General features: G+C 42.4%; 1 protein-coding gene across 5 annotated transcripts in view; it reads right to left on the minus strand.

Moving 5' to 3' along the window:
* MYO1B (myosin IB) overlaps positions 1-26,531 on the minus strand; it is a 167,619-nt gene that overhangs the window by 136,327 nt on the left and 4,761 nt on the right. For 4 of the 5 annotated variants that reach the window (XM_031452106.2, XM_031452102.2, XM_031452107.2 and 1 more), the window contains exon 2: positions 719-862. In XM_031452106.2, coding sequence (XP_031307966.1) covers positions 719-853 — 135 coding nt within the window. In that variant the 5' untranslated portion in view covers positions 854-862. Of the gene's footprint in view, positions 1-718; positions 863-14,748; positions 14,843-26,531 lie in introns of those variants that run through there. The other variant, XM_010979717.3, reaches the window with a different exon arrangement.

Below are 26,531 nucleotides of genomic sequence, written 5' to 3' on the forward strand. Positions count from 1 at the left end.
TCTACCTGCCCAGATGCAAATTTCTGTGCTTTATGCAAATTCTTGAAAAGCTGAATATAAAAGTATTTTCAACTCATGTTTTAAGTATATTTAAGAAACCTGATAGTTAACACTGTGAAATCCTTTACAGAGAACTTTTACAACATAAAATTTCTATTATTGTATATATTTATACATTTTCATTTTTGTGTATGACATTGTACTTTTGTATCGCAGGACATGACTATTCCCAAATCTCCAGGGACCAAACACATATTTGTAGCTGGTAATTTGCTCCTGTCTCTATTAACTACAAACGTCAAGAAGGTTCATGTCTTTCTTGACAGTTCACTGCGTCACATTTTAATGAGTAGCTTCTCAAAGGTTAGACTGCTGATCTTACGAATATGGATTTCAAACTTCCTCCTGAATATACGTTCCCCAGAGGGCAGAACTAAGTCTTCCACTTGCTTTAAAATGCCCCCAACATCCAGTGCGATACTCTGCACACAGTCGGCCCTCTACAAACACGGTATGGAAAGCAGACTCACATGACTCTCTAATCGATATAACTCATGTGCCAGATGAGCAAACACAAAACTCTTTCCAAGGGTATAAACAAATACCTCTGGACTTCAGTAAGCAAACAGAAAAAAGAAGAGTCTGAGGAAGAAAAGCCAGCTCTCTGCCACAAAACACAAAGTCTAAAGCCCACAGAGGACCTCCTGGGCACACTCACATATATCTCACTGTGGTCAAAGCGCTTCTTGAGGTTGTTGATGACCGTGTCCTCACTGAGAGGTTCTAAAAGAACCATGTCTCCGACTCCAATCATATTGTCCAGGAGGGATGTTTTCACCTCCATCTTGGCCATACTCTCTTGCTGCAGGAAAGAAGGAAAAGGAAACAATTTAAATGAGCAAAATTATTTCAGATGGATTCTTAGCATCAGTGGAAAAATGAAACACGGATTGCTCCAAATGGCCCTCACCTCACCAATGTCGCAACCTCACCTCCCCTCAACCTACGTCAGAAGCTACAGGCGCTGCCAAGCCATGAAGTCCCATTTGCCAACCTGCTGCCACCAAAGAACCTCCCTCCCAGTCATCGTCCCAAGCAAAGTCCACAGACAGAAAGAGCCACTAGGAAGCCAGGGTCGCCATTTTCTCCTTTAAATCATCCCCTCTCCCCAGCAGGAAGCTGCAAAATCTCTAGCAAGAGAACCCAACCTACCCCACTCCACCTGCCCTTTCCTACCAACGTCAGCTTTGAATCCACAGGAACCCGCTGCCCCGAGATGGCATTCCCCCAGTCCTCCATGATGAAATGCAGAATGCATTTTCCCAGGAAATAATGTTTTTTAAATGATGCTAACATTTATTGACTACTTGCCACATATCAGACCCTATAACAACAACTTTCCATGCCTTAATTAATTTAATCCTCACAACTCCATGAGGTAAGTTATTACCATTTTAAGGTAAGGGTGCTCAGAGAGATTAAGAAATTTTGCTTATGGTTTAGAGTGTATTATATTTTGTGTTAAAAGAACTCAGTCACCACTTATAACACTATACCTACGGGGAGAAATTTCATTCCAGGACTCAACACTGACTTATAAAAGAATACAATCCACTTGAAAAATCAGAGGTTGCCTGTATAATATAACCTGCCAAGAGTGACCTCAATATTCTTAGTGCTCACTCCAACAGACATGCTGCTAGGACAGCAAAACCAAATTAACGTGCAACAAATAGACCAGAAATACTAGTTTCCCTTTAGCTCAAGGAGAAAGCCCACCAGGAAACAGAGGCACCCTGCAAGCACAGCACTCAACCCCGACATGGTGCCACACAGCAGCGGGATGTTAAATACTCATGGCTTCAAACCTGATCTCTGTCAAGAATACGTTAGTTGAATACCCTTGCAACCACATTAATGTAGGAGTGTGTGTGTGTGTGTGTGTGTGTGTGTGTGTGATGTTATGTTATGTTATGTTGCTTTCTCTACTATTACCAGGATGTAGAACTAAATTCATCTGGGCCATTCCTTCTAAATGCTTCCAATGTGGAAGTCAATTTTGTTTAACTTCAATATACTAATACTAAATAATACTTCAGGATACTAAGAAATACTTAACATATATTCATGCCCCTAATATGAGGGGGGAGTACATTCATTTCTTTTCATGAAGGAGTCACCCAGGCATCTTGTATGTTATAAAGGTTGGTCTTCTTGCTTAAGACTTAGCAATTTAAATAAATGTCCTACTATTCTAGTCCAGAATATCTAGTAGGTCTCTTAGGGAAGAGAAACTATATTTAGTTGGGTTATTTTAAAGGCAACTGGGAAGAGCAGGGAATTACATAATTCTTTACTATTAATTTTACTCATGATTTCTATGAATCCAAACGCATCCTTTATTTATGACCTGTTAAAACCTTGCTTAAAGTGTGCACTAAAAAGTCAAAAAAGACCAAGCAGCAGCAGGGAGGTTCTCTCATAAAACAAAAGCAAACAATAAAGAAGTATTTAATATTCAAAAGAAGAAAACAGTTAACTTTTTTGTTAATATGTCTTTTATGATTTCATGCCAACTACACCTGGAATAAATAGCCCCAGGTATTGCTAAAACCCAATAACAGTAACACCAAGAGTGCTTTGAAATAGGCCAGACTCTTTTGAAACAAAACAGGTGGAGTTAGGGGCATTTGCCATTCTCTTGAGATGCAGCAGAAGCCAGGGAGACAGCTGGTCCCACGCCAACTCCGTGGAAAGATTTGTACAGGAATAGGAACGTGAGTGCCCAACCTTTGTCACAATAAATTAACATTTAAATCAAATTTCAAGTTCTCAGACTCTTGAAATGCCAAAAGCACTCTAGCTGGGATGCATTACATATAATTTGGCAGATGAGGGAAGAAGGCTTAGGGATTAAGGGGGAAGTCAACCTGAGAAGAGTTTCAAAAATAACCACCTCAAACCAGCAATTTAAATTAAGCAAAGAGGCTGAATGGGAACTCTTCGCCCCAGGGGTAGATTCCTGTATATACAGTCTATTTATGGAAACAGCTGCAGAAAGACAACAGCTTAGCTGCAGGTAACAATAATTAAGCAGCCAATCTTCCCCTGTAATTACACCTGCTTCACCATCTTTTCAAGTACAAGTTTCAAGCAAGTGTATGGGTTCTAATTTTTACACTTCTATCTCAACTTCATAGTCCAAAGGGCAGAAGAGGGCAAAACAAATGCTCAGTTACAGGCAATGCGTAAAAGTGAAAAGCTCTGAAAAACACAACTTTTGCAAAGCAAAATACAACAATAAAGTAAACCAACTGAAAAGGTGACACCAAAGTTCATTTAGTCATGCAAGCACAGTTTTGTTTCATTTCATTGTTTTGGTTTTTTGTTTTGTTTACTTTTTAGCATCTAGGTACTTTGGGGGAGGAAACAGTGACACCCTCCCCCTCATCCTCACAGTGAAAATGGGACACTGGAAAAAATGGCACAGAGGTACTTTCTATCTTTGCACAAATGGACTGATTTCTCTTACTGTGACTACTATTTTCAGGCCTGGCTGGTTCACTTTGACATCTCAGTGGTTAGTATACTTTGCTCCGCCAAAAGAAAGTGATTTGTTTTTTTCTCTGAAAGAGCAATGCTGACTACAGGAAGAAATTTCAGAATCACTTGCTAACTCAAGTTTCCATGAACTGTCAGAAGAATTCGCATGGGAACGTGTGTAGAGCACTGAGGATACTTTTTGTTTGACACATGGATGGTCCACCTGCCCCCTTCCCAAGCTCCCCAGGGGAATCCATGTTACTCCAGGGAAGCCAATTTTACCCCAAGTTCCAGGAATGTAGCATGTGATCTAGATTAAGGCCATCAACACCATTTCCATTTCCCAGCTACTGTAACTGATTCAGGGCTGGTCATATAACTGAGCCTGAGGCCTTGGCTTGGAATATTAGAACAAAGGTTCCATCTACCTCTGGTTGACATGATTTACAGATGTGAAACCTGGAACGGCTGCGGCCTCATCTGCTTTCACGAGGCAGTTAGTCTGAGAAGGAAGACAATACATGGAGGAGGGTAGGGAAAGAAAATCACCTGATGACATCACAAATTTCTGGATCAAACTGCACCTGAAGCCTACCCCACTGCTCTAACATGCTTTCAGTCAAGGAGGCCAATGAATTCTCCCTATTATTTAAGCTATTTGAGTTGGATTTTCTACTATTTGCAACAGAAAGCATCTTACCCAATAAAGGAAGCTGGCACAAGGAAGTGGAGTGTTTTAAGTAACAAACTAAAGAACATGGACTGGCTGAGCCAAGGACACAGAGTGGAAGCATGTGGACCTTCTTACTATCTTGGACTGGCAAGATCATCTTTGGTACTTAATGGTGAAACAGCTAATTAAACCACTGTCTGTTGTGCCTTAAGACTTGGACCTTGTGTCCGCAATGTTAAAAAAATTTGAGAAAAGTTTAGATGCCAGATTACGTGTTGGCTACTCGTTAAGGATCTACAAGCAAAAGACATGCCGGCTGTGAAATGGCCTGTCTGAAAGCCCGAGAGGACATATGATGCTGCTAAGAGGAATCACTCTGCTTGAAGCCGAGGGACGCAGAAGAGAAGTCACCTGTCCCTAGAATCTGTTTCATCTCTACAGCCTGAGAAAAGGACAGCACTCCCGCCATGAAGATGCAGTGCAGGGGCGGGACCACCCACTGTGCGGGTTTGTTAGGCATCTTATCTGTTCCCAGGTGCACTGATAAGAGCTAAGGCACTCTGCAGAGCACCAAGGCCTGGTCCAATCGCCCAGAGACAAGTTTTCAGACCAAGCTCTAGGTTCAAAACCTTAGGGGGTGGCAGTTTATCTTGTTTTGGTTACTAGCCCATGGAAGTGGACAAACCTTGAAAGCCAGCAACATTAAGGGATCTATGCTGCCAAAGAAGTCTGGCTGACAGTGACTTACAAGTACTTGATCCTAAGGCAATCAACCCCAAGACCTCCAACTCCTAAGAACAACAACAACAACAAAAAAGACATGCTAAAGCATGACAAAGCCATCGTCCCCTAGGCTCCACTTAGACGTGGCAATGGAAGACAACGGACAAAGATTTTCTCAAGAACCTCTAGAGAGGGGTGGCTATATTTTCAGCCATAAGGGAAGAATTGCAGCACATTGGCTGGAGCACTTTATTTTCGTAAGCACAAGTATGGTAAGAAGGTGTATGTGAATGTTGCACAGCCGACGGGAGAGCCGTAGTAGACATCTGTCTTTTTTTTTAAGGGGGACACTATCCAATATACTATCCTATTCCTATTTGTACCTAACCTCCCTCTGAGGGAGTCCCAGTTACCTTGTGAGGACAAGGAATCTAGTGAAAAGTCAAGCCCAACTCCCATTATAGAATCTGAAGGAGACAGATCTGCTCTCTCCACCTCAAGAAATATGGCTTATGCACAGCCAATCACATTCTCCTGGGATGTGGAGTCCCAGGACAGCTGGGGGTGATGACTGGAGGTTAGCTCATTACTCACTGCAGCGGAAGCAGCAGCAGGATGAAAGCCAGGTGGTTCCGGCTTCTGCTACAGATCCTGCTGCCCAGCCCTCCTGTCTTACCTAGGTTCCTGCCTATCTTCCAAGCCTGTATCTTTCCTGGTCCTCCAACCTCTCTCTAATTCTGAGTCTCTATGTCCCTCCTGCATTGCAAGCAACCAGATCCCTAACTGACAACGACACGAAGTACTATGGGCAACATATAGCATTAACCCACTCTGAGATCTTCAATATTATGTGAAACCTAAACTTTTTTCTCCCAAACTTGGTGAAAGCAACCTACAAGATACAGTCAGCGGGGGAGCCCTCGGAGGACCCACAGAGGAGCCTAGAAGCAGGGCCTCTGTATCTAAGGGGTGATTTAGCCCAGCCGCTAGCCCACCAACTGATGCCAGGGGACTTGATGGCTGCCCAAGCTCTTTCCATCTGTTTGTCTATCGAAGAAAAACAAAACATATGATCACAACCATTCTTCCCCCACCTACTGGCATCTCAAAAGCTTCCCAAATTACTACCTGTATTTCAAAGTATGCCAATTCATTTACTGGCATCTTTCATGGTATAAAAATACCACTTTAAATATTGAAAGCATCATTTCAAAAATTCCTCAAAATCTAAGAGAATGAAACATAAACATCCTATAGCATCTTAAAATGTCACCTTAACCTGACATTTAAATATAAGTAGTCTACCCAGTCGCTGACCTTAAATTACAAGCCACCAACCGGTTCAAGTCATCCGTGCTCGGGAACGTCAAGACCAGCATTCCCCATGCCAACAGCCCCTCAGACATGGCCAAACCAGACGGCACATCCTTATGAGGTGCGTGGCCATTCTACCTCCCGATACCAAAATGGCAATGATGAAAAGCTATTCCAAAGTAATCATCAGTTTAACAATAACCAAGAAGAGATGCAGGATAAGCTGAAATATAGCATCTGGTGGTCTCCCATGTTATTCAAAGGTCTCAGAGTACCCCAGATGAAAACAAATGTGTATTTTTAAGTTGAAAAGGTTTTACTGTAAAAATTGAATAAAGAGCCACAAATCAGAGCTGAGGCTACAGTGGTTAACAAGGATTAATACTGTCATCAACACATATTTTAAATTTGAAGGAACTTTTAAAGCAAAGCCACTTGCAGGAAAACTTAATAAAAGCAGATTATCTACTGCTTTGGTAATTGTAAATGAGGATGCTTGAAACACATCTTTTGTGATGTCATCAGCAATACCCACGAGAGGCAGCACATTCAGGGAGTCTTCTTAGCGCGTAACAATTGTTCTTATTCGACTTGCGTTCCCCTCGCTAACCTCTCTGTGTGGGGTCATGTGTGCCTCTTGGCGCCCTTATTCACCTTTATTTCCCCAAAGGCACAGTGCACAGCCTCTGGCACACGGCAGGCATTCAGAGAAACACAAAGGGAAAACAGCGATGCAAATTTACAGTTGGCAACTGAGTCATTCAATAATAACGCACATTCTCACAGCTGCCATCCTTGGCTGGCTGGTTCCATCACAGTCGACCAGAAGGTAGAATAATGACTGCAGCTTCAAGCCACTTTGATCCATTCCTCTGAAAACACAGCACTATCAGCAAAGGACAGGAAACAGAATTGAGCCATTTGGCTCCCAAAGAGATCACTAATGCTCTTAAGAATAACGTGAGAAACACATTTAAGTAAGAAAGCAAGGCCAACATGGCAAGATTTCATGAACAAAATAAACCTCAGCAAATCCTGATGGCAAAACAAAGGCAAGAGAAGCCAAGTCTAGAGGATGTGGTCCAGTACCTAATATAATGAGCTAAGTGACTGAGAAAAAACGGAATTTCCTTCTCAGATCTTTCGAATAGCACGAAATCTCATCAGAGAAGTTTGATTAAATTTCCATTCAATTTCTTTCAACCACTGTTCACAGTATTGAGTCCTGCTGGTCCCTGGCATCCTGTGAAGTGCTAGGGACACACTGGGAATGACCATGATCCTTCCCCAAACACCCCACAAGGAGCTCACAGTCCAGTGAGAGAGTCAAGACAAGAAAGTAGACCACTTTTTAAATTTCAAATAACCCTTTAAGTGATTAAAAGCAATACATGTTCACTACAGGCAAAAAAAAAAAAAAAAAAAAATCAGAAAAATGTAGATGAACAAAAAGAGTATGAGCCAAATCCAACACCCTCATGATTTAGCCTAGATCCTTTTGGATTCATGAGAAGTCTTACAAAACCTAATTTTTATAACAAATTGGCCATCATTTCTGGTTTTAAAATTATATATATATATATATATATACACACATACACACATACACACAAACACATACATACATACACACACACACACACGTATATCTGCCTCAGGGTAGGAATGTGAAATAGTTCCATAGGAGCTGTGAAACCAGAGCTACACAAATAGTATCTCCAACACTTTTAAACTCAGTCAAACTGCATGGCCATCTGCCCCTTTATTCTTGACCTTGTCCCCTCCCTCAGATTAGCAGCCCCTGTTACCAACAGCCTGCCCACCAACCAGCTCGAGCACTTGGTTGTGTCTAACACCTTAATATGTTGCGAGAGAATACAGGTTCTTGTCTCACGCAGGAAAGAATTCAAGAGCGAGGCATAGTAAAGTGAAAAGTAGGTTTATTCAGGAAGATACACACTCTACAGAGTGCGTGGTCATCTCAGAAGGCAAGAGAGACCCTAGGAGATACACAATCCATAGACAAGAGTCTTACTCAGAAGTAAGAGTGGTCACAAGGCATGGGGGTGGTTAGTTTTTATGGGCTGGGTAATTTCATATGCTAACAAGTTCAACAATTATTCAAATTGTGTTGAAGAAAGGGACGGAATTCCCAGGAATGGGACCACTGCCCACTTTTTGACCTTTTATGGATCAGGACATCCTCAGAGCTGTCATGGCACCTGTGGGAGTGCCATTTAGCATGCTAATATATCACAATGAGCGTATAATGAGGTTCAAGGTCAACTGGAAGGAAGCCAAATCTTCCGCCATCTTGGTTCTAACCAGTTTGTCTTCAATTGCTGTGTCATTCCTTCAATGGCTGTGCCCTGCCCTCTTTCCTCCTATCTCAAATACATGTCCAAAATTTATCTCTTCTACCATCACACATCAAAATATAAGAAAACAAAACAAAACAAAACCCACTTATTCCCCCTAAATTCTATAGTCACAATTGATCCAGTTTCTCATCCTTGGCCTCCCTCTCCCTGTCTCTTCCTCCCACCATGGCCAACCTATCTCCTTGATAATATCACCTTAATCACACCCACTTCCATCCCATCCCCTCCCTTCCCCACTGTGACTGTCCCAGCTCAGCCTTCATCATTTTTCACCTTGAAGGTAAAAGCCTCCTCAGGGGGTCTCTCCACCTTGTCTTGCCACCACAGCCTCTGCCAGCCCTCTCTTACCCCATCCAAGGGCCACACTACCCAAGTTGCCTTTCTAAATCCCAATCTGATCAGGTAGGCCCTGCTTTAAATCCTTCAGTAACTCTCCAGTGTCTTTGAGCTAATAATCAAATTCCTTAACAGATGCTCAAAAAAATGAGACAGAGAATCACCACATGACCCAGCAATTCTACTTTAGGGCATGAAAGGAAGGACTCAAACACCCATGCTCAAAGCAGCATCGCTCACCAAACAAGATGTGACCTATACATACGATGGAATATTATTCAACCTTAAGAAAAAAGGAGATCTGACCCGTGCTACAACATAGATGAAACTTGAGGACACTATGCTAACTGAAATAAGCCAGTCACAAAAGGACAATTATTGTACACTCCCACTTACATGAGGTACTGGAGCAGTCAAATTCATAAAGACAGTGGAATGGTGGTTACCAGGGGCTGAGGGAGGAGGGAACAAAAGAAAGCTGTTGCTTAACAGGTACAAAGTTTCACTTTGGGAAGATGAAAGAGACCGCTGGTGGTGATGGCTGCACAATAATGCAAATGTACTTAATGCCCCTGAACTGTACACTTAAAAAGGTAAAAATGGTAAATGTTATGTATGTTTTACCACAGTAAAAAAAAAAAATCCTTATCAGAGATCACATGACTCCACAACCTGACTCCAGCCTTCTTCCTGGGCCTCATCTCTCCCTGACCAAGTCCCCCCCAACCACAGGGGACAGATGGAAAAGCTGCTTTCGAACCTGACAATGGTTCTAGCTGGGTCTCTTGCTCCAGAGGTACAGCTGAGCTGCTGGTCTGAAATGAATCCCCCTGCCTTTAACCAGTGTGAGCAGCCCTTCCTCACAGGCAGCATGCCCTGGGCAAGCCCGGACTCCTCCAGCATAGCTGCGGGTCTCCTCCCCACCCGCTACCCCAGGCCTGAGTGCCCCACGTGCCAAGGCCCCACCGCCTGGCAGAGAAGGTGGTGCACAGAGCGCTGGCGAGTGGAGCAGGCGAGTGGGTGCTCTTTGGAGTGACACCGCCCATTCTTCCTTCCAAGGCTGCTTCCATCATCTCTGTTCATCCTGTCAGGGTCACAACTGGGAAAGCATAATCAGAGAGCCTCTTGTGATTCACCAAGAACATGAAAGACCGTGAAAAACTTGGGTTAGAGAAACCAAATGGCAAGATGCTTCCTCAGTATTTACAAAGCTAAAGGGCAAAAGAACGAAAACTGCACTCTTCTTAAGCACAATTTGCTCAAGCAGCGTAATTGTCAAAGAAGAAGGGGTTGGTGGGCCACACAAAATCACATGGTGGGGGGTGCTGTGCAGGGTTCCCCAGAGTGTATGAGAAAGTGGGCTGCGACATGCATTTGTGAAATGGCTCGGATGATGCTGATCTTCAGTCCTGTCAACACACTTCCTTAGAGAAGCTTATATAACATGTTGATTCATGGCATTTACTTCACATAGTTATCTGATTTTCCAATCCCACATGCCACTGTTAAAGTCACAACACAATGAGGTTTTACCCACCTTTCTCTAAAGCTTTTTATTAAGAATATTTAATAGACTGCTAGTAGGATGGCTTTTGTTAGAATCTGGGATTTACGGAAGAAATAAGCTCAACCACTGGGAAGTTTCCACATCACAACTGTTGTCTCAAGTTCAAAGTCTGGATAATACAAAGGACATTAAATAATCAGGCAATGATAAAGTGGAATGGATCTGAACTGGGAGTGAAAACAAACAGCTAAAAGCATACGCAAGCCCATAAGCCACAAAGCCAGACTCCAAACTTTAAAAGCTCTGTGAACGGGAAAGGCAATTAAGGCAACATCCTCGGTTCACACCCCAGGGGCACCTCTGCATAGGCAGAGATAGCCAGGAACCACCTGGTCAATGTCAAGGTTTGTTTCTGTCTGGGTATAGAAAGGCTGGCCTTATCAACCAAAGCCAGGAGCCAGGAGCTGGGCTACCCTCAACACAGGGCACAGTCTGGTTGTTAAGGAGTTGAAGGATAGCATCCAGATAAAACTTTATAATTTATAAAGTAACAGGTTTTTTTAAAAAAAGATTTTTTTTTCTAACTGGGGAAATGACAAATATATTATCTAGACTAATTAGAAAGATTTTTGAGTCAAAAATAACTGGCTGCTATGACAACATTGAAGGTTTTAGATTACAAGCTACAAACTATCTCTTCTGACGTATGAGCAAAATTTCTTAGGATCCCAAGTAAAACCTTTTTTCAACAGAGAGAGAAATGGACCCAGGTGGTGCTGTACATCTGGTTTCTGGAAGGGCCAGGGTGAGGAAGAAGCTCTCCTAACTAATCTGAGAGTAGTCTTTCACACTTATTATATTACACACACCCTCCGATCTAATGTCTAAGTCATCAAACTTCACAATACCCCACAGTTGTTTAAAAAGAAGCTTTACCTGGGAAAGTGTAACTTTCTACAGAAGTTTTGTAGCAAGAGTTTACCAAAACTGAGAATTTCCTTTTGATCCACCCCAATATGGAACAGCACAGACTTTGGATCACGCATACAAGTTTGAATCCAAGGGACTCTATCTCTAGAATTCAAATTTCTGATCTAAAAATTCAGGGATGACAACATCCACCCCACTTTCTCTTTTGAGAAAGCAAAGCCCCTGACTCTCACCAGATGCCAGTCCCCTCCCAATCCCATTTGTTGGGATCCTGAAGACCTCCCGCCACTCCTCTGGTGCTGTCTTCTGGCAGATGCGTCCATGTAGATAACCTCGAGAGTTGCCTCATTTGCAATAGGCACTCCATGGAGTTCAGTACCCTGAGGAGGAATGCAGCCAACACCACTGTCCCCACCGTCACTTCCCGGAGGAAACTCTGCAGAGTCATGGCAGGAACGACTGCCAAAGGGCAAGGCAACCTCAGAGAATGCCACCCACCCCCAGGACTGGGTCTGAAAGTCAGCCCTCTCTCTCTCTCACCTCACAGCGTGGCACACCACCCCCCACCCCACCCCACCACCACCACCCAAAATCCTAGAAGGTCTAGAACGGAGGGCGAGCAGTCCTGGCTTTAGGGGAACCCGTGGTCATGCTATCCTACTCACACTGGATGTTATGAGCATTAATGAGCTAACGTCTGAAAAGGCCTATGAGTTCCTGCAAGACAAGGTGGCCAAAAACTATAAACCAGTATTACAGCCAGAAACACAAACTCAGCTGCACTGGGACATGCTAATTATAACTCATAGGCTTCTCAATGTGTTCCCTCAAGGCGGATTTTTTAAAATTCCAAGAAGTCCAATGTGTTTAGATTGGCAAACCTGAGCCCCCGAGACCCCTAGGTGAATGTAAAACAGCTCAAATATAACTGGCACACCTGTCAGCTCTGACTGGCTCCTGGCCGAGGCACAGACACCGAATATGACCAGTGGTTATTAAACTGAATACAGCCACCAGGGAAAACCAACTTTCCTTCCAAATGAATTGGCTTGTTAATCAGAGGGTCCCAGTCTCACCCCACATGCTAACACCCTCACCCAAGCCCTTCTGTTCTTGCCTCCGTGCCCTGCTTACACCACTCAGATTCTGCCTGTTCTCTTTACACTTGATCAGACCAAAGTGCTCCCTTATAGTTCAAAGTACGATGCTTTGCACCTGCAAGCCACACACACTGGGTTTGTTGTACCCATCAGTTTGGCAGGGTCCCTATAAATTGGTTTTTAAAGACGTTTGGCTGAACAAAGACACTCACATAAACTACCCTGAGGTACACCAGAGTAGAACTCCTTTCTTTAATAAAGGCATCTACTCATCACTCAGGCTCTTTTCAGTGACAGCGGAGGAAATGTACTGAATGCAGTCCACTCTTTGGGGTAATGAAGCAAGTTATCCCTCTGGGAAACATCAGCTATTGCGTTCTGCAACAGAACACAGAGGGTGGAATGACCACCACAGTGGTTCCCGAAGAAAAGCCACAAGTTCCAAGTTGCAGGCTCAGCTCTGGGCACACCGCCAACTCTGAGCCTCAGTTTCCTCACCAAGGGGTCAAATACGTCATCTCCTAAGATCCTGTCGCAGCTGCCATCATTACTGACTCAACAAAAAAAAAAGCTCAACTCTGGAAAGACTGACTCCTTCATTTTGGGGTGAGCATTTGAGTCTGGTTACAAAGAATGTTAAAACCAAAAATGCCAGTCCACAAGAATCTTCCTCGATGGCATTTACTCAGAGGTAAAAGAAATCAGCTCTTTATTCTGACCTCACACACACACACACAAAAGTGTATTAAGGGTCTAACCATACACAGTGCAGAAGTAAACGCACAGAATCAACAGGACCAGCGTTAGAAAAGGCACCGAGGCACAGGGGAGGTGTTCTCTCTGTGTTTACAGCTACATGGTTAGCTGCAAAATGGCACTGGCTGTTTTAACAAATTCACCCAGTTATGGAAACAAATCTAAAACTACAATTAAGAAGCCAATACAGTAAAAGAAAAGCATGCGGAACTCAACTGTGTAACTTCAGTAATGCCTCTGTACTTGGGGTTAAGAAAAATCATCTTTGGGATAATAAATATTCAGAAGCTTCCCCAAGCAGTTACCCATGAAAATAAAGTCTAATACACTACGTAATCAAAGAGAGAGATGTTTATACATTTACATTAGGACTTCATGAATGTTTATCAGTAGAGAACTGATCACACAAAAATAGCTAAGCTGCTCCTCAAAAGACACTGATAATGTAAACTGAGAAGGTGAAACAACTTAGTCATTTAAAAAGAATTTTTAAAGATAGCTAAATTGCAGTGGGTTACTTCACTTAAGCTGATTAAAATCAGCAATCAGATTAGAATTTGGAAGTACTTTCTGGGTTAATTTTTTTCTAGTTTTTCTATTTTGGAAGCATTACTGAATTTAAAATCAAATGCACCATCATTTTTCCGTATCTCTAAACACATTCTAAAGTACTTATGAAGAACTAAAACATACGCAACACAGCAAATCAACCTACGAGGCATGCCATAACTAAACAATCCTTTTTCAGTCACAAATTAAAATACGTATTGAAATGTGTTTACTAAATTTAAATTGATTAATGTTAACTAAATTTTAATATTTCTGTTACTCTCCAGAAGTTCTGTAGGATACAGCAAGTACTTCCTATATTTGCATAAGAATACATACATACAAATGCCCCCCCAAACACACATACATACACATTTCTTTCCCTTGAATGCAGCCTGCACTTAACCTGTAAAGCTATACAAAAATCAACCGTTCATCAGTTTGACCATGTATAGAGCCATATAATAAATTTTCCCAAGGGAAGTTTTGGTTAAGAAATAAATATTTAATAGTGAACTACATTGTAATTGTAATGGCTGATTAAGAAAAAATGTATTTCCTTCTATATGTAATTTACCAAAAAAAGGTTTTCAAGGCAGGGGGTATATAGCTCAGTGGTAGAGCTCATGCTTAGCATCCACAGGGTCCTGGGTTCAATCCCCAGTAACTCCATTAAAAACAAATTAAATAAATAAAGAAACCTAATTACCTCTCCCCCTCAAAAAAAAAACAAAAAAACAAAAAGAACAAAAAAAGGTTATCAAAATGCCACATTATAATGTTCTAAATCATCAAATCAAAAGGCATAAAAACTTAAAATTTACAATCTACCCTTCACCACGTCTCCCAGTAGGCAGGTTAGGTAGATAGATATAAAAACTATTTTTAGATGACATAGCCATAAGGCCCCCGAGTTTAGAAATTAAAACTGCTTACCAACTTTTCTTCTCCATTGTCGTTTCCACTGATTTAACTAGCACTTTAGCATTCAGTTCATAATGAAAAGGAGAGACAAACATTCGTTGTGACAGGGAGAACACACTAAGTACAACAAATATTTTGCAAACAGATAAGAAGAGAAAAGTAGGTCAGTATCCTGTGGCCAGGAAGCGGCCCCAGCCTCCATCCAGAACGGAATTATACGATTAACCAGGCTGGAGTCTCCTCCATTTACAGCCTACCGCTCTGACCTGCGCACCTAGGATGCACAGGCACTGGGAGAAGGAATTAGAGACATGGCTCTCATGGCTTCCCTGTCATGAGCCTTCTAGTTGGTGGGAAAAAATTCTTAAGAGCAGTATAACTAGTAAGGCAAAATGTACACACAGGGCAGAAAATTCATCGCAAAAAGAATACAGAAACTACCATTTAGGGTCAGAGGTGAGCCACTGTCATGGCCCAAGAGGATCACAGATGGACGGCTGAAGAGGTGAAACATGATCTGGAGGGTTCTTTTTGAGGATGAGTAGGATGTGGGTAAGCAGAAAGGAACTTTAAAGCTGAAGTACAAACATGTTCAGAAGATAGTGTCTAGACAGAATGCGCAACAGAAGACAGCTGGTGTAGAGCCCTGTTGGGCCATGAAGCTGAGGGGAAAGGTCAGCTGAGGCCAAGACAGAGTGAGCAGAGGGGTCGTGAGAGAGGAGAGGGAAGCGTCCCACAGCCTCCCTCCTGTGTCTGTGCAGCAGTCATGACGAATGCTGGTGCATCCAGAGGGCAGCAAGTGTGATCAACAGTCACTGGTGATAGTCTGATGGGGAAAAAAATTGAGGACAGTTATTATAGATGATAGGGGGTCATCACAATTTTGTGAGCAGGGATAGAGACAACAAAACATTTTAAGGAGGTTTCATCAGGGAATAGTCTGAAATGTTGTGTGAGTGACTAGAAGCAGGGAGTAGGATTGCTCCGTGCAGTTGTGCAGTTTGTGCACTGTATAAGTGAGCCAACCAAGGGGGAAAATGGGGACTGACATCAAGTCAAGCTCCTGTGGAATCGTGTTTGCCCTAAAGGGCACCTTTTTCTATTTGCATAAATGCACCATACAAGCTAAGAGCAGGGAATCCAGTTGGAGCACAAATCTAGACATTCAGGAATAAGAACTAGGGTAGAACTAACAGAAATGAAACAAGAGGATAAGTGTAAGAGAAATAACAGATGAATCTATCATGATAGGTAGGAAACTAATTTGATGGAGGATGCAACACGGAGAGGAGGATTTAGGACTAAAGTAGAGGCTCTCTCATCCAAATGCATAAAGACTTGACAGTTTAGCTGGTTTTTTTTTTTTTTTTTAAGTCAGTTAAAGTTGGAAGTCATAAGTAAATGATACATCCCTAAACATGTAATTTTAAATAAACCCTATAAAAATATATGTTTCTTTGCCAATCTATTTGCCGTAGTGATGAAGCCTTCTAAGTATATTAGTCCACTGTGGTCTTTCTCTTAAAAACCATCCTCATGGCATCAACCTCCAGGTCTCATGTCTTTGTAAAGACAGCTGGGAAGCAATGTTGGGTAGATGGCATTACTCCTGACAAATGCTCAATACTCCCTTTACAGGAAGGTATACATCCCCACTTGGCTGACTTCAGTCGTACAGCCATAAAGGCTTCACGTCAGCACCTCCCTGTGCTGCCCGGATCAGCATCGTTCCAGACGGCACTGCTCAGTTAGACTGTGGCCCAGAGTGAGGACCAGGGCAACATGGAGCAGAGCGCCCACCTAACCTGCAGTGGCCATCCCAGCAAGTGGGCATTATTGCCTTGAGTCACTAAGAGTCTTAGGTTTTACATAACCATAACTTTATCTATCCTGAACGACTGACAGTATTAGTGGAAATACTTTTATTTTATGATCTCCCAAAACCTCTAACTATCTCAGCTACTACTAACTCAGCTGTGATCATTCTTAGAAACCTTATTAGGTGGTTTTTAAAATGTTCAAATGAATTTTTACAGAAACAATTCTTTTTGCACATGTATTTTTAAATCATTATATTAAATATAGCAATAAGTACAACTGGAAAACACAGGTTTGGGAATAAACAGCTGAGTCCAGATAAGCATGTGTTGCACCAGTGAGAATGCAAACTCAAGAGCACACTATGGGGTAACCCTCTAACTTTGGGCGTCTACGGTGTTATGGGCATCAGTTGATACATTTTATAGAGGAAAAGAACACCAACTAATTCAGCAGATCTGGAGGTCACTAAGAGCTTATAGAGTTTTCCATGAGCCTAGACAATTATAAGAATGAATAGTACTATCATGTTACCAGGCTAAAAATCTGATTGCTTTTTCAAAACTATATCCAACTACCACATTTATTCTGTCCCAAATGTACAGTCAGAAATGCCTAAGTCATGTAAGAATGCACAAAAATAACACTTCAAACCCACAGCCAGACATAGAGTCAAGAGTACCAGGTCACATGTCACTCCAATAACCTGCCTCTTAAAGACAGAAAGAATAAACACAGAAGTTACTATTAAAAACTAAATTTGAGTTTCATACTTGAAAATCATATACTTCTTTTAAAATTGTCGACAGAGATAAATGTTCCCCTCAAGGTTGCCCAGCAAAATCTGGGTGCTTCTATTTTAGGTAGCCAACAGGAAATCTTCTATAACTTGTATACTTTCAGAAATCTGACAGTCAAGTTTTTTCAATAAAAATATGAACTTGCATAGAAAAATTATACTGATATATTTCAATAGACTATTGAGAGAAACACTATGTAAACGCATATACACCAGAAACCCGAAAGCAACCAACCACAGTTTAAACATAAACTCACAATTCGACCCCAACTCCCTCACCAACACCATGTATGTAAAGGCTCCCTCCTCAGCATCAAATAGGATAACCTTAATGTCTGTATAGCTTTATATTAAAAAAAAATAAAATAAAAGCACATCTGGAGGGGAAAGGCAGTATTACCATACCTACCCAAATAATTCTGCCCCGAGGCTCTACCCGGATAGCTACCCACTCAGTCTTATTTTAACCAAGATAGGCTCTTGGGGAAAAAAAGGAATCCAAAACCAAACTCTAGGGGTGGAGAGGGCACATTAATTTGTAAAATATGAGGCAAACTCAAATACAAATTTTGAGTGAACCCTGACCTAACTCAATGTTCCCTCTATTTTTTTTTAAACAGTGACATAAACACAACCAGGAGGACAAGATTACAAAATGGTTTAGACTTACCATCAAGTAAAATTTTACTCCAAAGTTAACCTGACACAACCTTTATGCCTGAGAGAGTGAATACTTTGCTACATGAGACTGAGTTATAGTTGAGAATGAGCTGAAGACAAATAAATGGACGTGATTCTAGGAGAAGAAAGCCAAGGCCCAAACCCTGCAGAACCTGGACACCAAGGGCACGGAGCAAGGAGAAAGGGTAAGTGTGTCATCAGGCCTAGAATCCATCTGTTAGGAGCTAAACTGTGACCCCCTCAAAATTCCTATGTTGATGCCCTACCCCCAGGAACTCAGAGTGGGACTGTCTTTGGAGACAGGGCCTTTAAAGAGGTGATTTAGTTCAAACGAGGCCATTAGGGTGGCCCTAATCCAACACAGCTCGTGTCCTTACAAGAAGAGGAGACAGAGACCCAGCCAACACAGGCTAAGGGACGTCTACCCATAAGAGGCTCGGTGAGAAGGTGGCCATCTGTGGGCCAAGGAGAGGCCTCAGAAGAAACCAATCCTGCTCCCGCCTTATCTTGGACTTCTAGCCTCCAGAACTGTGACACAATGTATTTCCGTTGTTTACAATACCCAGCCATGGCCCCCTGTTCCGGGTGCCCTCACAGTCTGCGGCACTATGCTGTAACCCCTTGTACAACATCCTACTTCTCCCCTCCTCCACAGCAAAGGTCTCTGGCACAGCCCCCACCCCTGACAGCTGCCACCTTCCTAGGCACCCAGAGCTTACTCGGCACGTGCCACTGAAACATCTTCGAGCATAATGTCAGAAAATCATCTGTTGGCTGCCCACTGCATCCTCTCCTTAAAACTCTCTCCTGCCCCGGCTGCCATTTGGCCATTTCTTCCCACCCCATCCCTCCTCATGCTCCTCAGTGCTTCTCCTTCATCTACTTGTCACAAAATAACATCCCTTGGACTCCTGTCACCCACCTCCCTCTCTTCTCACTCTGCCTCTAAGGGGTCCCCACAATAGCTACAACATGCACCGCACCGAGATGCCAGTGAGCCTTCCCTCCAGGCCTCGGGCCCCAGCTTGCCCCTGAGCCCTAGGGTCGGCTGAACCTCACTCTCTGTCTGGAAGCCCCATATCCCACATCAAACCTGACCCCTTCAGGTCTGTCGGTGCCAACCATGCCCAGCATCAAACAAGCCAGAAACTCGGGAGTCATCCCAGATTCCAACTTTCCCTGCCCTTTCCAACCCAGTCGCCACATCACCCTGCTGATTAAAGATGGGTACATCAAAACGTTCACAAGCTCGGACCCAATCAGATCATTCTCAACATCTACCGCCAACGAACCACCAAAAATATAGAAAAAGTCACATGTACAACAATGTTCATCACAGTATTATTATTTACAGCAGCAAAGCGGTGGAAGCAACCCAAACACCCAATAAAACGAGATGTTTCAGGAAATGATGGTACTCTGTGGAATACACAACTGTAAAATTTATTTCAAAGCCTGCAGCAATATAGAAAATATATGAACTCTGATTACAAGCATTCTAAAGCACACAAAGAAAACTTGGAGAGAATATTCAGAAATGACCATAGCTGATATTTTAGAGTGATCTGACTCAAGAACCAACTTTTAGCTCCAATTTCCCAATTTTCTGTAATGTTCTTCAGATGATTTTTTAGTACAAAATATCCAAAAGAGAGTTCTAGTAACCTGAGACTTTCTGAGGTGCTTGGTTTCAGGATAAATGGAAATTTTCCTACAGCATTCCCTTCGGCTGCCGCACCACCTGCATGTTACATCTGTGGCAATACCCAGTGCAAACTCCCCCCAAAAATAGCGTTGCCCCCTAAAATCCTATTTTACTTGTAGCCCTCAGCATGAGAGCCTAAAAATTTATTCTTTCAAGAAATCCAACTGGACACAAACAGCTGCACGACTGTGGAACTGGGCTCCCAACATCTGCCACAGTTATTAACTGTTCTAGCAAGAAAAGCTCACCACACACAAGCTGCTGCCAAGAGGCCAAGTGCAAAGCTGGGACGGCATCACAGAAGGTGAAGCCATCTCTGCACCAAGCGTCCAACAGGCTTGCTGACCACCAGGTGAGGAAGGGGCATCCTCCCCCATCCCAGGAGAGATGCCGTCCACTATTCCATCCCAGAGTCCAAGAGGCACAAAACAGGTCACCCCTAAGGATGTAAAATGGCAAAAGTTTCCTTTAGCATCTTACCTACACTTTCCTGTTTGCTGTTTAAATTAGCAACAATGGCAGGTATTCATGTTGGGCCAACAGTTTTACCACTATTTCTTAAACACTCAGGTCGTACCCTTGGCATGAGTCAGCTAAATCCAACAGATTTCCCTTCCTCCATGCATTGGTGTAGATGAAGTAAAACAGACAAGATACAAGGTCATGTCCACACCTAGTGGGTCCGTGATAAAGCCTGACAGGCAGCAGAGGGTAGACAAACCTTCTACACCTTCTACCCTACTCGAAAGTACACATGTTGTTTCTAATTTAAAGAATTCCTCTCATGAATCCTTTTGAAAAGTAAATACTAACTCCTGGTTACACCCATTCTACAAATCCAGACTTTAGTGTAACTGAACTAGACTTCCTTTCAGCAGAGAAAGAACATGCATCGATACTTATGTTACGTTCAAATCAGGCATCTGTGGATAGAGATGAAAAACATTATAAATTGTGGAATAAGGTGGAGGAAAGCATCACCTAATTTAAATCCCCACAGTGAGATTTTGCATTCAACTGAGAAATCGCACTGAAATTAGCAATATTAGCAATATTTCTCAAGTAAACAGCTCCTCTGCTGATGCCAGATGACATCGCTGTCGTACTTTCTTTGAAATCCGTGTCAGTATTATTTTGAGATACTTACAGAATGCCACTGCTTAAAAATAAAGTCCTGTAGATGAAACAAACATAGTAGGAAAGCCCATTTCTCCACTCACAATTATACAAAAAGAGGCACATGAAAGGAAAGCTAGAAAGCTCACTGAACTTTTTAAGAAGTAATTAAGATCTACAGGCTTTTGAGGAAATGTGTCAAATTTGGCAAAGTTTCCTTTCTAAACATGTATTTTTGGTAATTTTCCAGAATTCTGTTCTTCCAGTTTGGAAAACTTTAAAAATTCTGAGACATAACAAAATGGTAGCAACACAGATAACCCTAAACAAAATACAGAAAGAGGAAAAATTCAACTTCAGCATTCCCTCAGTCTTCTCTTCCTTTCTGCTTCCCAAGTCCCTCAAGATTCCCAGTGCTTTCAGGCAGTCAGACCCCCAGGCTTTAGTGATTAGTTAGTAGTAAGTTAATCAATTAACTCAAGGTATGAGTAAATAAAAGGCAACTTAATTTAGATCTCTGAGGGTGAAAAGTCACATCTATTTTTACAGTTAAAAATAAAATTTACTCTTCACTCTGAATTGTAGAAATGTGCGCATCATTTTTATGTGACAGCAAGTAAAGGAGAAACATGGGGTATTGAAAGGAGCGGTTTTCAAAGGGAGGGGAGTTAGAGGAGACCACAGAGAGTAGCAGATGGCCAGAGGCCCGCTCAGGGAGCAGCAAGAAACAAAAAGGGAAAATAATGACAGAAAAGGAAACATTCAGAGCAAGAAGAGTTTCACAAGGATCCACATCCCTCGGCTCTTCTAACTTTTGGGGATACTGGTGCTGAAGACTTTAAATACTGTTGCATTCCTGCAACTATCAGCATAAATGGGAAACCACTCCACCTGTCGAGGCCATCAGAGCCAGCAGACTCGGGTGCCCCACCCTCTTCGGCCCCACTTTAATTACCTTTCTTCATTAGATTTCTTATTATTATTAGTTCAGAGGTAACATAACCAGATTACAGATAATGTGGAAAATAACAGGGGTGTAAAAGTAAGTCATCCCGGTCTACTACACGAACACAATCCCTGTCAACATTTTGGTTTATTTCTTTGCTGTCTTTCTTCCTACATATTCTCTAAGGGCGTAACTGGAGTTCCGTATCAAATCATAAATTATATGCATGGCTTGGATTCAAGCAGATCTGAATATCTGGTGGGGGAGGGGGAGGAGGAAGCCCAGGAATCCATTTTCAGGAAGGACTGAGGAGTAGCAACTTACATTTCCACTGAGTGCTTGCTCTGTGCCTGACACTATGTATTCTAGGGACACACGTGTGTCCATGCATCTAATCCTTATTAAAACCCCAAGAAGAAGGCTCTGTTATTACCCAAATTTTGCAGATGAAAGGCAGAGACAGATAAAGCTACACGGGCTACTGAGCAGAAGAGCCAACCTTCAAACCCAGTACTTCCCCCAGAGCCCAGCCCATAACCATTACACCATGCTGCCTCCCACTGAGCAAGGGCTCACGGCCATGGCCATGACCACGGCAAGAGAGAACCGGGCTTTGACGTGCTTGCCCCAGGTGCAAAGCCTTGATGACCCATAAGAAGAGATTCTAGGTGGAATGAGGTGTGTGTGACTCAGACTAGATCCCTCTACCACCCCACCCTGCTCACATCAGAGCCCTCAATGCTTGTCTAGAGCAGGTGCCAGAGGGAGATAAGAGAGGGGGCTGAGAGACTGGAAAAGCCAAAGGTGGACCTGCTCCAGAGCCCTCCCAGGAGGGGAGAGAGGGCTTCTCCAGACCTCGGAGCAAGACCCCAGTCCTGTAGTGCCAAGTGCAGAGCCAGGACCCGGATGTGGCGAGCAAGTACTCAAGACCACGGCAGCTCTCCCCAGGCAGAGGGGGGCTGGGGGCGTGCAGGAGCCCTGTTCAAGCCACAGCACAGAGGCAGGGCTTCCTTCACCCAGGCAGTTTCACTCGGGGAGGAAAGGGAACATACTGACCAAAAATAAATACTTCTATGTCATCATAACTTAAGCACTATTAAATACCACTGTTATGATGATCTAAGGGAAAACTTGATTTAAGTCACCGATTACCAAAATTTCCATCAGTCTACCATTAAGAGCAGAACTCTACCTCAGCACTTCTGGGCTGGTTTTTCACTGTCAGGAAAGCTCTACCAAACTTCTCTTCCTCTAATACAACCCTTCCTTCATGCAGCTGCATGGATGCCCATTTCCTTGCACAGGCTCTCCCCCTACCCAAGCAAAGTCTCCCCTCCCCATCTTTCTTATTCTCACAGCCTCCTGTCCTTTTCTTTCACAGCACATATCACAATTCATAAGCATGTCACACACAGCTGTGCTCATTTCTGCAATGTCTCTCTCCCCTCATATTCCATGAGAGCAGAAACCACGACAGCTCTGGTCCTCGTTAAAGACTCATTGCCTAGTACAGTGCCTGACACAAACCAGGCACCCAAACATTTGATGAATGAATACATGAATGCATTAAAAGAACCAAAAATGACCTCCCCTTACTATATAAAGTGTCCTATATAATTTTAATGTGAACTATTCCATTTCCATATTTCACGCTCTTATCAGACAAGCCACCCGACTTCAGGCTCCCACAGCAAACACGAGTTTAAGTGTAAATCAAGAATCCATCAATGGGGAAAGGTATAGCTCAGTGGTAGAGCACATGCTTAGCATGAACGAGGTCCTGGGTTCAATCCCCCGTACCGCCATTTAAATAAATAAATAAATAAACCTAATTACCTCCCTCCAAAATAAAGCATTTTTTTAATTTAAAAAAAGAATCCATCAATAAACAACAAAATCAATCCCATTCTTGTATACCAGCGACATCTATCAGAAATCTGTTAAACAACTCCATTCACAATGACCACAAAAACCACGGAGCACCTTGGCACAAACCTAACAGATGATGTGAAAGAATTTTACACATAAAATTGTACAATTTCACTGAAGGGCATAAAAGATCTAAATAAACACAGAGGTAAATCAGGTTGCAGTTGGAAAGCCATGAGACCATAAAGATGTCAGTTCTTCCTAAATTTTTATATAAATGCAATGCAATGCCAATAACGCAAAATTTTTTTATATATACAAGCCACATGCTTGGAGAACACACGTGCAAGTTAACCTGTATGGAGAGAGAAGAATGTGATGTGTGTTTGACACATCAGCTGACACAAATATGTAAAATGGCTTTTGTGTGAATTCCAATCATTTAACTATTACAGTTGTGCAGTGTTACTTCCAATATTCTGATTGTTTCAAATATTTTCTCTTTTTTAAGCTGTGAAATAGTAACCACTACAAGTTCAGAAAAGCTGGGTTGTGAGAGATGTGTAGGTGTGACACGTGGAGAGGGGCTTCCAGGGTGAAGGAAGGATCCAAGAGAACAAGGTAAAAAAGCACAAGACAAAATCTGACATATTTGGGGGAGAACCAAGAGTGCCTCACAGAGAATACATATTCCCATTGAAAGCCAGGCAGTGATGGATCTAGAAATGGTACAATGAAGTGGCTACAGCACTGTTATCTACATAATGATCCCGCCACAAAATGGGACAATGGGCACCCAAGTTGGGACACCTCTATACTCTTTCTCCGAGATCCACAGTGCAGTTACAAATAAAAGTTCCTGATACAGCCTTCTGCAAAGGAGAAACATATTTCTTTTTAAGTTTATTTAAAGCGTTGTTTAAACAAGGCCATGAAACCCTTTTTAACACTAACATTGACTAACTTTTCATGGAACAACCCACTTTGGGAAATGCTGCATTCTAGTAACCCAGCCTTTTAAAGTCTGAACCAGAATAGAGGCTCAAGGATTTGAAAATAAAGAGGCAACAATCAACCAAACACTGTAACTGCTTGGATGGATGTAAGAATCACAGAAAATAGAGAAGTAGGTGACGCTTCTGAAGTCCAAAGTCAGGGTGATGAGAGGAATGCTATTAGCACTGACAATGAAGTCAAAGAGGATCGACTATTAGGTAACGGACACTAAGCTTGGACTTCGATGGGTCTGGGGACAGTAAGATAGAGTCCCCCAGAAAGAAAACTGAACAGGAAGTTTTTCAGTTTTTTGTTTTTTGTTTTAATTTATTTTGTGTGAACAAGAAGTTAAAAGACTTGGAGGCCAGTGCCCAGATCTGTCCCGGGTTAACTTTATGAGCCTGAGCAGGTCTCAGATACAATGAAAGGGTTACAATGGTGACCTAAAGTCCCTTTCAACTTAACAGTCTATCATTCCAAAATTCAACATTTGAAGTCAAAATGCCAATACAGTCAAATTCTTACCTTTACAGTAGGTGTGAAATGTTTAGAATACAGGATACAAATTAACAATACAAGAATCTGAATACATGAATTTAAATATATGGATGAGAGGTTTTTAAAAGCTTATGCAATTACAGATGTTGAAGGGATAGCCCCCAAACCTATTAAAGCCAGAAAGTCTAACTCCAGCCCCCTCCTCTAATGTCACGAATACTTAGTATTTTGCTTCTGCAGAAAGCAGATTCCTGAATCTGACCCAACGTGACAGTTCATATATTTTTAGGAATACCTCTCAACACCCTTGGGCAAGTGAGAGCTTTTTCCTAGATGGCTCACCACATCAGGGGTAGATCAAAACTGTGGTCAACTTATTCCAACTGGAAGCAGACCGCATGAGGACTGAGGGGAAAAAAAAGAAAGAGAACACGAGCCATGCAAATTTTCAAGGAAGAAATGATCGGCTAGGAACTGTGTATATTTGCAATCTGAACATTGCAAATAGCACTTCGGCATCTAGTAACGCAGAGTAAAAGGAAGCTGCACTGAGGGAGGACAGAGAAGGTGTCCACTGGCAAGAGCAACTGGGGCCTGCACGAATTTTTCAGTTAAGATTTTTTTTTTCTTTTTTAGTTGAAGTGTGCGGGAAAATGCTTTCATGAAACCAGTGGAAAATGAGCAGGCAAATAATACGCACACATGCTACAAAAAAACCAATCATGAGTAACCTGTTCCGTTCCACTGTCCTTTCAATTCAATTTTCTAATGTCTCTTTAAAATGCTGAATTCTTTTTTTTAACCAAGTTTTAAAACTTGCAATGTATCATTCTAAATTGCATTTTCATTTTAACACAGCAAAATGAAGTCACCTCAGCAATTTCAAAGCACCACGAGTCCACACAGGATTGATTCAAAAGTACCTGGAAAGCACAGACCTTGTCTCCTCTTGGCCTCTCCATGCTATCAAGGAAAGCCAGGTACCTGGTATTTTTAGAAGCTCAGCATTGTTGTTTACCTGACAGGCAAAGGAAGAATGTCAATTTTCACTTATCTCCAGGCCTCAGTTTCAAAAACTGCCTATCTTGGATGAGTATAAATTCTACACCAATTATTTTCTTCCCCACCTTGTTCAAAGTCTTATTCCCTAAGTTCCAGCTCCCACCATTTCATCCGTGTGGATCAGACCCTGAGCTCCAAATTGATGCCCAGCAGCATACTGTGCTCAGAAAGTCTGGAGACCAGGGATCAGACAAAGCCCCTGAAAACTCCCAGAAGATCATCTGGTTCTTGCACAGAAGGAGGTGACCAGGAGAGGGTGAGAAAGCTCCTCACCTTCTCACTAGCAGGTGAATCTTGTTTCACCA

The sequence above is a fragment of the Camelus dromedarius genome, chromosome 4, assembly GCF_036321535.1.
Source record: "Camelus dromedarius isolate mCamDro1 chromosome 4, mCamDro1.pat, whole genome shotgun sequence".
Classification (NCBI taxonomy): Eukaryota; Metazoa; Chordata; class Mammalia; order Artiodactyla; family Camelidae; genus Camelus; species Camelus dromedarius.